At 48.6% G+C, this 11571-nt stretch overlaps 2 protein-coding genes across 2 annotated transcripts; one reads left to right on the top strand and one right to left on the bottom strand.

Annotated features, from left to right (window-relative positions):
- The first annotated feature begins 719 nt into the window (after window positions 1–719).
- LOC120689492 (NAC domain-containing protein 2-like) lies at window positions 720–3260 on the top strand. Its single transcript, XM_039971768.1, has 2 exons — window positions 720–1446; window positions 1571–3260. The coding sequence occupies exons 1-2, from the start codon at window positions 976–978 to the stop codon at window positions 2024–2026; spliced, it is 927 nt and encodes a 308-aa protein (XP_039827702.1). The 5' UTR covers window positions 720–975; the 3' UTR covers window positions 2027–3260.
- Window positions 3261–4419: 1159 nt separating this feature from the next.
- Window positions 4420–10846, bottom strand: LOC120689491 (methylenetetrahydrofolate reductase 1). Its single transcript, XM_039971767.1, has 13 exons — window positions 10572–10846; window positions 8298–8480; window positions 8064–8124; window positions 7886–7968; window positions 7516–7689; window positions 6859–7032; window positions 6686–6786; window positions 6491–6602; window positions 6119–6199; window positions 5823–6000; window positions 5131–5465; window positions 4667–4741; window positions 4420–4625 (listed from the first exon to the last, which is right to left on the bottom strand). Exons 1-13 carry the CDS (start codon window positions 10788–10790, stop codon window positions 4617–4619), a joined length of 1785 nt encoding a protein of 594 aa, XP_039827701.1. The 5' UTR covers window positions 10791–10846; the 3' UTR covers window positions 4420–4616.
- Between the last annotated feature and the right edge of the window lie 725 nt (window positions 10847–11571).

Below are 11571 nucleotides of genomic sequence, written 5' to 3'. Positions count from 1 at the left end.
CTGGAGACATGTGTACTGTACCTCGTTTTTCCAGTGCCATGCACCCAATTCCAATAGGAACGGAATTCTTATCCCCCGGGCGCAGCTCCTGATGTGTGCACATGCACAAGCACACCATTCGACAGCTGCAACTCCAGCCTAACATTATTTTTCTCTCACACTACTCCAGTCACCAGTTCCAGCTCCAGCCAACTCAACAGTATTTTTCTCTCACACCATTACAGCTCCAGTCTCCAACTCCAGCCTACCGAACCAGTGGAACATCGCTTGTTGCCCCCAGCTTTTTCCCCTTTCCATTCCTGATTTTCCTGTACAAAAAAAATACGTTTTCCCAAAAAACGTTGCCTCCAATCCAGCCACAGAAAGGATACCCACCTGTCTCGAACCACGCGCCCCTCGGCCCCTCGCTGGCTCGTTGCACGCCTGCAGAGGCGCGCGGCCACCGAGGAACCACCGCACCGGCCGCGAGGCCGCGACCAGCCAGGCGCGCGGCATCGATGCGTCCTCCCAATTCAGCTGAGGTCGGCCGTGACGCCACCCGCCCCGGCCCCGTCCATGTCCAATCCCGGTGGCCGTCCACGAGCCTCCCCCACCTTCCTCGAACCCACCACCTCACCCCGCTCCCCCGCCACACGTGCCCTCCCGCTCCCGAACCCACCTCCGCTTTCCCGCAGCCGCCGACCCGCATTGACCACCAGTCCACCACCCCCGGCTCACCTCCCCTCCCCCCTCCGCAGCTTCCAGACCGCCGCCTCCGCGGCTCTGCCCCTATATATGCCTCCCCCGCCCGCGGGTCTCCGCTTCAAGAACATCGACGAATCCAAAGGACACAGCCAGAGCTCGCTCTCAACCAGCAGCAGCAGCCGGAGCTGAGGAGAGCGTTGCGGTTTCAGAGTGGGAGGGAGAAATCAAGGAGCCAGCTTCAGTCTGCCGATCAATTGCAGCTTCATCTTCGCCGGCCGATCAGCGATCGCCATGGGAGTGCCGGTGAGGAGGGAGAGGGACGCGGAGGCAGAGCTGAACCTCCCGCCGGGGTTCCGGTTCCACCCGACGGACGACGAGCTGGTGGAGCACTACCTGTGCCGGAAGGCGGCGGGGCAGCGCCTCCCGGTGCCCATCATCGCGGAGGTGGACCTGTACAAGTTGGACCCCTGGGACCTGCCGGAGCGTGCGCTGTTCGGCACCCGGGAGTGGTACTTCTTCACGCCCAGGGACCGCAAGTACCCCAACGGCTTGCGCCCCAACCGCGCCGCCGGGAACGGCTACTGGAAGGCCACCGGCACCGACAAGCCCGTCGCTCCGCGGGGGCGCACGCTGGGGATCAAGAAGGCGCTCGTGTTCTACGCCGGCAAGGCGCCGCGCGGGGTCAAGACCGACTGGATCATGCACGAGTACAGGCTCGCCGACGCCGGCCGCGCCGCCGCAGCCAAGAAGGGGTCGCTCAGGGTAAGCGATTGATTCTCTGAATAACTAATAATTTTGTTCTTTTGGAAATTGAAGACGGTCGCTCTGATCGGTTTGGGTGGTTGAACAAATTTAACTTAAATTCTATCTCGGTCGATTCGTGCAGTTGGATGACTGGGTGCTGTGCCGCCTGTACAACAAGAAGAACGAGTGGGAGAAGATGCAGCTGGGGAAGGAGTCCGCCGCCGGCGCCGTGGCCAAGGAGGAGGCCATGGACATGACCACCTCCCACTCGCACTCGTGGGGCGAGACGCGCACGCCGGAGTCGGAGATCGTGGACAACGACCCCTTCCCGGAGCTGGACTCGTTCCCGGCGTTCCAGGACCCCGCGGCGGCGATGATGGTGCCCAAGAAGGAGCCGCAGGCGGACGACGGCAACAACAACAACGCCGCCAAGAACAGCGACCTGTTCGTGGACCTCAGCTATGACGACATTCAGAGCATGTACAGCGGGCTCGACATGCTGCCGCCGCCCGGGGAGGACTTCTACTCGTCGCTCTTCGCGTCGCCGAGGGTCAAGGGGAACCAACCCGCGGGCGCCGCGGGGTTGGCCCCGTTCTGAGAATCTGAGCTGACGCGGCACGGCAATCATGCGAGGATGGTGGATGGCCGACGAGGAGAGGAGACGACGCCGCAAGGCTGCGGCGGCGACCTCTGTAAATACAGCGAAGGAGTCGAAGAAGAACCTGAACCTGAACCTGGTCGTGGTTGCAGGGTTAAGAGTGTCGGTGTCGCGTACATGGAGCCGGCCCTGGTGGTGGCGCCCGGCTCATTCTTTCGTTTTCACCTTTCGCTGCAGACGGTAGATACTCGATCGTACTATATGTGTAGCTCTTTCCTCCTCTTCAACAGAACCGACGAAATTTTGCTGTTCCTGTTTACAACCACCGTGCCTGAGCCCTGCTCTCCCTATTTTGTCTAATGTTGAGGAATGTTGAGTATTCTATTCTGTCTGTGATGAGTGAATTGTCAACCGTGCGGTGTGATCGTGCGCTTGATCTTTGGATTGCAGGTACACGGGCGTCGAGTGTCGACGGAGAGTTGCCATGGAGGAGCTCAGGCCGGGCGACAGCTATGGCGTCCACTCCTGGATCGAGGGCTCAAGCGGCGACGGAAGGCGGTTTTCTTGGTTTGTGCTACAAAATCAAGCAGGCAGACGGAGGTTGAAGATGCCAAGTCGTGGAGGTACGGGCATCGGTCTCGGGACTGGCGGAGGCGACGGGCGTTGACGGCGTCTAGGGCCTCACTGCGGGCGAGGAGGTGACGGGCGTCGGGCGGCGTCTAGAGCCGTCAGGAGGCCGAGGCGGGAACGGCGTCTAGGGCCACGGCGTGGAGACGGGAATCTTCCCGCGCGTGAAGTTTTGGCGGGTTTCTCAAAACCGGCCACCTACCTAGGTTTCGCGGACCCTCCAAAACCGCGGACCAGAACTTCGTCGACGTGGCGGCATCGCAGCAAAGACTTCGAGTCGAAGAAAGAAACTCCGCCGTCGATTGAGTCTGTACAGCGGGCTGCTGCAGACCCGACCGGTCTGACCGGTCCCATGGACCGGTCTGGCCGCGGCAGCCGAGTATTTAAGTCGCCCCTTCTCCAGGTCGTGGGCTTTGAGTCTCTTGAGTCTTTTTCGGTTTTTTCCTTCCCCTTCCCCCTGCTCCAGGTTAGGGCCAAGGTCTCCAACGCAAATGAAGGTTAGATTATAGCTAATCTCTCCAATCTAGAGGGTGGATGATGGTGTGGTAGGCTCTAGCCTTTGTATAGGTGAATTCCTCTGAGATTAATGAATGAAATTCGTTTGAAATTCACCTTTGTGTGCTGAGTTCTCGTCCTCTCCCTTCTCTCTTGCGTTTTGGTTTCGAATTCTCCTCTTTTGGTGTGTTTTGTGTTTGGAGGAGACAACCCTTTGAATTCGTGCTTTGCTGAACTCTTTGTGACGATTCCGATGCATCTAACCTAGTGCCAAACCCCCTGGAATCGCGAGTTCTCACGAATTGGAGTTATTGGAGTTTTGTGTTCTTGAGAAAACCCCAATCCACTTTGATCTTCCCCCAATTTCTCAAGTTCCTTTAATTTTTTTGGAGAGATCTCTTGGGGATATGTTCACGGGACAGGTGTGAAGGTATCCTCCAAGTTCCGTTGGATTTAGACTTCGTTTGCTCGAGATTTGCCATTTGGAGCTTTGGTTGCGGGCTGTCTGGGAGAGATCGGTCTGACCGGTCTGGAATTTCAATTTCCAGCCCAACCGGTCTGAGCTAGCGGTCAGACCGGTCTGACTCAGCAGAGCTGCTATTTGGGGAGTTTTCTCGTATTGCTTCCGTTTCTCTTCCTATGGTTTTTTGCTTAGAGATAGCTAGTCCATAGCTACTCTCTCATCCTAGGTTTGAGGGCTTGTGGTGATTTTCGGGATATAGGCCGACGGATCAAATTCGGCAGAAATTTTGATCGGCTCCCATTCACCCGCCTCTGGTCGCCAGCTTCGGTCCCTCACATGCTTGCAGAGTTGCAGCGACAATGGCGACTTCAAAATCAGCACCTTCATAATCATAACAAACGAACGATGGTATGTCTGCAACAGGCATAGCCAGGCATTGCGGTTGAACTGTTGGAGCTTAGAACCAGAACTTCCTTTGAGGACGGGAGTTCTGAAAAATCCGGCTAGTTTCACATGAAGACTTGTGAGGAGGGTTTCTAAAATTCCAAGTTTCTTCGAAACGGGATGTGTGAATAGCCGCCCGCAAAAGTTGAGCAATAAAGTCCCGGGCGTTCCCATGAGAATGGGGGATACGAACATCTTATTTCGGTCCACATTTCCATCAAGCAGAGGCACAAATTCAGTACAATACCAGCAGCTCGTCCTTTTTTTTCTTGATGATCACTGGGGGCATCCAGCAATTTCGACGAAAATGGATCTTACATACATCTTGAAACTAACCATTGCGCCATTTGCACATGGGAGGAAATGGATAGAGAACACATCTTGGATCTTATTGATATCGTATGGTTCGCATGAGCGAAAGAAATCAGGAAAAATCAGGCTAGGGGATTCCTCCGAGGTAAAATGAGCAGAAGCTTTAGTGGCGATCGGACACTGGTCGGGGAAGCAAGAATATTTGTCGGATTTAACCATACAACAACAATACAGACAATAAGAGGATCATCAGAGCTCCTTGAAGGCGGCAAACAGATCCCCGAGGATCATCAGAGCTCCTTGAAGGCGGCAAACAGATCCCCGTGGATGTAGTCGTTGTCAACAAGGCTCACCAGGTAGTAGCTCTTCTGAACCTGAAATGAGCAGCAAAGAAATATTGTTAGGGAATGCACTTCAGAAAGACGAGCAATCTGTTCAGGTTGGTTTTCCCAGTGTAATTTGCGGATTTGCAGGTGAGAAAACAAATACAGATGCCATTTAAGACAAGCCCTGCAAGGGGTTATCTGTTCTGGGCTTCTCTGGCAAGAGGTTCTTGGGCTCATTGCAGAAAGTGCAATGTAGTGGTAGTGTGAACTGCAGATATGGCACCAATGCAGGAACGACAGGCTTGAGAAAATGTTGCAGGCCAAGTTACAATAACATTCTTTGCTTGCTTGACTGCAATTTTTATGCTTATTTTACTGTGATTACTATACGGAACAGATACTACGCTGAAGTCTATAGGAATGTGGTAAAGAAGTACCTTCTCTAGTAGCTCCCTAGAGGAGTCACCCTCGGGGAATAGACAGCCCCATCCCCTCGTCCAGATTTCAAATGCCTCGTCCTTCCAAACCATAAAACTTGCTGAATCAACAACTGTAGGCTGGATAATCTCCTTGCCAGGGAAAACACCCCATGTGACAGCATTCACGGCGTTCGCAGGAATATTGGAGAATGATTCCCCATCCTTGTTCACAGCAATGTATGTGAGAGCAGGGAATGCTTTGATCTTCTCAACTAGTTGGTCCAACTTATCCTTCGCGCAGAACAATTCAAGGTAGGCCTTCTGATAAACATAACCTCCTGGACCGCCCCAACCTGCAGTACAGGGCACAAGTACACAGGTCAGAAAAAGGCTCACAGAATTACTTCATACTTGACAGGAACGAGCTATATGGCATTTCTGGAGGTTTTAGGAAACCATGAACTGCTACATATGGCAGAGATTCTCCCTGCGACTAGTTGGCACTATGCTTGTAAATTACAACGGACATGAGTCAAGTCAACTCGACCTACAACTACTATATTATGATTTCAAGACTGACTAAAACATGAATTACTGGCATTTGAGTATCCCTGCAATAAATTGTATGACATACATCATACTCACAGCAGGTTGGCTGTTGCACCAGGACCACCGAGCAGAAAACAAAATACATCATACTTAGTACTTACCAACGGTAGGCGAGTCAGATTTCTCCCCATTTACAGCAGGTTGGCTGTTGATGGTAAGGAAACCCTTCTGGTTAATCTTCACCAGCTGGTCATCAATAATCTTTGTCTCTGGTTGAAGACCATCCAACTCTGACCATGGGCTGCTTGTAAGTTTCCCTTCACAGAAGTTTGTAAAGCGCTGGAAATAACATAGAGAAGATCAGAATTCAGCAGGGTTAGCAAAAGATTAAAACATGACAGCTTGTATGTCATGCAGACCAATAATGCATCACGCAATTCCTCTTGGAGCTTTTTACCTCACTAATGTCCTCCACAGATTTCAGTGGAACAGCCCATTCCTCTTGGAGCTTTTTACCACGCCCACGCGGTCTTGTGAACTGTTTAAAATGAGCAGGTAATTACATACAACTAGGATATTATGAAAAACAGTGATAACAGAATGCAATTTAAGTAATCTTGAATAACTTATTTTGACCAAGCCTTAAGCCTATCATGAAACTCTTGGGGTCCATAATATTTCCATACTGATATCTCTGAATCATATGTAATTGTTCATTCTAAGACTTCTTTGGTGTAACGAAAAAGTGCATACTGCATAGAGTATGTTAAAAAAAATTGCAGTAAACACAAGAAAATTGAAGACCTGAACAAAAGGTTACTGAAATTACCTGGTGGTCAGTAAGTGCTCCATATGATGGGTTTCGGGAATCACCCCACCGTCCATGTGGATACTGATCCCAACCTAGAGTCCTTGTAATATAGCTCTTTGGTCTGTTAGCCCTGCACAGTGAACGACATACTTTAGACAGGGTTAGCATGGCACAAAGACCTGAACCCATTTAGTATAAACTTCAATCAACTACCAGAATATAGGTCGAACATCCTCTTTAACACGGAAAACATTAGTTGGCGGCCTCCATGGTAATGGCCTTGAAACCTTGGACTCCTCAATTAATCCAAGATTCTGGTGGGGATAAAATAATTGTTAGCAACTGTCCAGAACAAAATATAAAATAAAGAAATACATGGAAATTACCATCAAAATTGCTAACGCAGACTTCTCCATGTTTAGTGTGTAAAGGTGCAAAGTCTTGATGCCACTAGCTAGAATTTTCTTGCACATCTCAGTTCCAAGGTGGATTCCATATGCTTTGACGGCCTCCTCATTATCTTTAATAGGATCCAGTGCAGCAGTGATTTCAGCAGGTATCTGTTGAGACATTCAAATCTTTTGGTGAGAAACTCAAACATTAGAAAAAAAAAGGACCTTGCCATTAACAGGACAATGGTTTCAATTTTCAAACTATGCATTAATCTTGAGGAGATGGCGTTTGTCGCCCATTTACCATCATGTACAATAAACTACTCCCTCCATTTGGTCAGAGTTAGCTAAGTTTGACCTAGGACAAACCTATGCGACATGTAAATAAAAACAGAGGGAGTATTTGTACATTAACAGTACCGTGGCGTGAATTTGACAGTTTCAATTTATCTTGATAAATACCTTATGGTGTTTGCGCTAGATTCACCTACATGCAAGTGGGAAAACTACTCTATATTCAAAATCAGGAATTGTGATAACAAAATGCAAGCAAAGTGGGAAAGCTAATTTAGCATAAGTCCATGTCAAATTGCCAGTTGGAATTGTCTGCAAGAAATCACTAATGATGGAGCTACCAGCAACAGATCTTACCTTAGTTTTACAGAATCCAGTCATGCGCACGAAACCTTTGTAGTTATTTATCGGCATTATGCCCGGAACAATGGGACAAGTAATACCGATTTGACGACAGTCATTCACAAACTTGAGAAAGATGTCGGTATCATAGAAAAGTTGTGTGACAATAAGGTCAGCGCCAGCATCAACCTACAGAGGGAAATGTATAATGAGAGAGAAACTGACAAAAGAAAATAATATTATGCTTACAAAACATGCAAGTGCCGTCATTTACAGCATTACACATTTGTGTTCAATATACTGTTTGGTAATGAACCAACAAAAATGTATTGTACTACCACGTTGAATTGAAAAGCAAAAGGAAAATCAAGAAAGTAAAGAGAACCTTTCTCTTCAAATAAGCAAGATCATTGGTATATGCTTCCAATGTAGCACCTCCTTCGCCTTGTATCGCATCAGGGTGTGCCTCTGACATTTGGAAAAGGTATTTCAGATAAAGCATCCAATGTACAAGGCTGGGATTTGAAACCATCCTCTCTTTAGATAAGCAATGTTTAGCTGACCTGGATAACCAGCTACAGTTATGCCAAAATAATCACCATACTTGGCTCTAATATGCTGCACCTGCAAGTAAAAGACAGTTTACAGTTTGAATATGAGATGGTTTCTTTGAGCATTTTGACGGGTCAATCTAGTTTCCAATATATAACAGCCGATGAGGCAGCAATAAGCTAGTCATCATGCCCATGTCTTGCAACTGAACTTAACAAGTTCTGTTGCCTTAAATGCAATCTTACCAGATCAAGAGCACAAGCAAATCCACCTTCAACTTGCACAAATTTGTCTTGCCCGTGAGGAGGATCCCCTCTAAGTGCCAAAACATTTTGAATCCCATTGGATTTGATGGTTTCCAAAGCATGGTCAATCTTCTCAACTGGCATATTTGTACATGTCAGATGCATCATAGTTTCCACACACACCTACAAAACAGAACCGATTATAAAATACTATAAGCATTCAAGATTCTTATGGATGTGGTGCATGAGATAAATCAAAGATGCAAGGAACTATTATTGAAGCAGTTCAGAACAGATTAGCAGTAAAGATGGATGGTCAAATCCAACCAAGGTCATACATCTCAGACTAATATTCAGGCCTGATATGCAGCAGCCTGAATTGGGCGCTAGGCGGGCGCTAGGCTAGAGTTTAGCGCCCAGACTGAGTAAACGTAGATTAAACGCGATTAAGCGTTTGTGAATTTAATATTATTTTCCAATATATATATTAATTTTTGGATTTATAAGTGGAAAAAATAGATATTCATATAACATATTATGTTGTGCAATCATTTATTATTGTCTAAACTATCCAGATCAACATATATGTGCCCGACCCTAACCAGATTCTTAACAGATTCATCACTGGTTTAATAGAGAAGGTAAAAGGAATTAAGGAAAAGAAAAAACTGAAGGACATTAGGAAAAGATGGGCCACCGGCCTGCTATTTCCCGGCCCAGCCAGCCCACCACATCTCCCTGTCGACCGTCGTCCTCCTCGAGCAGCCGCCGGGCCGCCTCCTCGCCTCTCCCATCTCACGCCTTCCCCCTGCCATGTTTCGCTGACGCACCAGCTTCATCCTCTCCCCGCCTTCCCCTCCACGGCGCACTGCCTTTATGGCCCCTTCCGCTCCCTTCTGCTCCCTTCTGCTCTGCCTTCATGGCGCGCCACCTGCGGGCACGACTTGGAGGCACAAATCGAGCTGAGGGCCGGCAAAATCGAGCGACATGGACACCATGAGGTAATATTAGATGGATTCACACCCCCAATGATCCATTTTTCCAATGATCCATTTTGCAGTCCAAATCTCATCCCTCCTCTAGTTTTCTTCACCATTCATTGGTTTGACTGTTCACCGAGCGTTTAATTGGGCGTTTATGCTGGGGTCCGATCTGCGTTTAATCGCGATTAAACGTACATTTAAAAACAATTTCTCGAACATTGGTGACGACTCGGTGCTATATATGAGATCAGCAAAATTTTAGCTGAGGAACACTAGCTCTACTGGGAACCAAGGCAAACCCTGTTTGACATTCCATCCAAAGCCCACCATCAGTAGCATCACAGACATGCAATGCAATACAATCAGTGACATCTGAACTCATCCTCTGATAATCTATCAAGAAAACTAAGCAAGCAAATTTCAAATTCAATCCACCAGGACCTTGCTCACTAATGTATGACTCACCACAGACATTAAAAATGTCGGAAGTCAGAGTACATGGATTCAAGTACAAAACCTGAGTATTAAAATGGCACATTTCCAGAGAACTGCTTTGTGCATTAAGCATCGACTTCCTCTAAGTTAGGGGTGGTAAAGGGCCATAAAATTTGGCTTAGATAATCTAAAGGCTGGGCCCTAAAAGGCTCAGGCTCTAATCTTATACAATTTTGAACTAAAAACATATAGGGGTCAAGTTGAATTGCGAAGAGATCAGTAGGGCCATATCCGTTACCACCCTTGCCTCTAACTAGCACTCACTGTACGGACAGGACCAGACAAACTAAATAACATGGAATACATTACTCTAAAGTTCCCAAATGGCACCATTTCACACCCACGTCCTAACATCCTATCATACGGCCCATTAGTTTTCAGTTGAAATAGACTATGGAAAATCTAAATTATGTAAAAAACGATTCAAACGAACAACAGTCAATAAAATTGAAGTTAACAGAATAACCACCAAACATCCAGCACAGAACATATGATGATTTCTCCCAAATCCACACTAAATCGAACTCAATCAGAGCCAACCACCACCCCAAATATCAGCATTCATGAAACGCATTTCCCTCTCACGCACAATCAATCCAGCAAACCTAACTACCCAAACCCGTTCTCTAACACAACAAAGAGAATGCATATGACCACATCTACCGGCGCATTACTCCGCGCCCAGCCAGATCGAACCGAAGCCAACAGTTAAGCCAATCATTGTCCGGTGGCAAAAAAACAGATCAGATCAGATCGCGCGCGCGGTCGGGCGAGCTAGCGGCACGCACACACGTACCATGTTCTGCATGCGGTTGGCGATTTCGAGGGTGAGGTCGGCGGTGGAACCCCCGGCGCCCCAGGTGATGTCGCAGAAGGACGGGCCGTGCGCCACCATGCGGTCCATCCGCTCGAAGAGGTTCTCGACGCCCTCATCGGTCTTGGGCGGGAAGTACTCGAACGAGAACGCCGTCCGGCCATCCGCCGCGGCCTGCTGGATCTTCTCGATCACCTTCATCTCGAACCTCAGGAGCTTCGCCGCTGCGCGCGCTCTCTAATGGCGAAGGGGGGACGGGGGGCGCAGGTAGGGGAAGTGGGTGCGGGTGGGTTTATACGAGAAGATCCAGTCATCTGACCTCACCAACCCCCCGATGTTGGATGGGCTCGGTCCACGGTGGTCGCCACTTCGTAGAAATGTGGGGCCCGCGGTCAGGTTTCAGTGGTGGGCGTACGAGAGGCGAGTCCAGGAAGGAGATGGTAGGATGGGTGCAGTTATCGCTGTCGTGCACCAACCCAAATGTGGGTAGCGCGATGGCCACTCGTGGGTGTCATCACGATAAGGAAATCTGGGCGTGCTGCGTTGTGGGCTCGCTGACGGGTGGGACCCCTGGCAAATATATAGCATTTTTGCTGCTCTTTTGCATTCTTGTTTTTAGCAGATCTAGTGTTTGGAGTGGAAGGTAACCAGTTCTAACCATAGCAACTCAACCACTTTGATTCCTGTGAGTTTCCCCAGTGGACTTTGTGACTTGGCGACTTTGAACAAATTACAACAACCACTCTTCTTCGTACCAATTGCTGCTAGTTGAATTTTATAGGCGGACCTTGGTTTCTTTAGCAACCTAGTAATAGCAAAAGTACACTGGATTAGGTAAAATGTCAGCATATCAGCATGTGGGCAATAAGAAGTGAAAACTGAAGAGCACCCCCTTACACAAAAACAAAATAAAAAAGAACTTAAAAAGGAAGGAAAAAAAAAGAAGTGACGAACACCATGCCACTTGCCACATGCCAGCCCG

Source organism: Panicum virgatum, chromosome 9N (assembly GCF_016808335.1).
Source record: "Panicum virgatum strain AP13 chromosome 9N, P.virgatum_v5, whole genome shotgun sequence".
NCBI classification, from domain to species: domain Eukaryota; kingdom Viridiplantae; phylum Streptophyta; class Magnoliopsida; order Poales; family Poaceae; genus Panicum; species Panicum virgatum.
The sequence above is the reverse complement of the archived record's forward strand: the minus strand, read 5'-3'. Positions and strand labels throughout refer to the sequence as shown.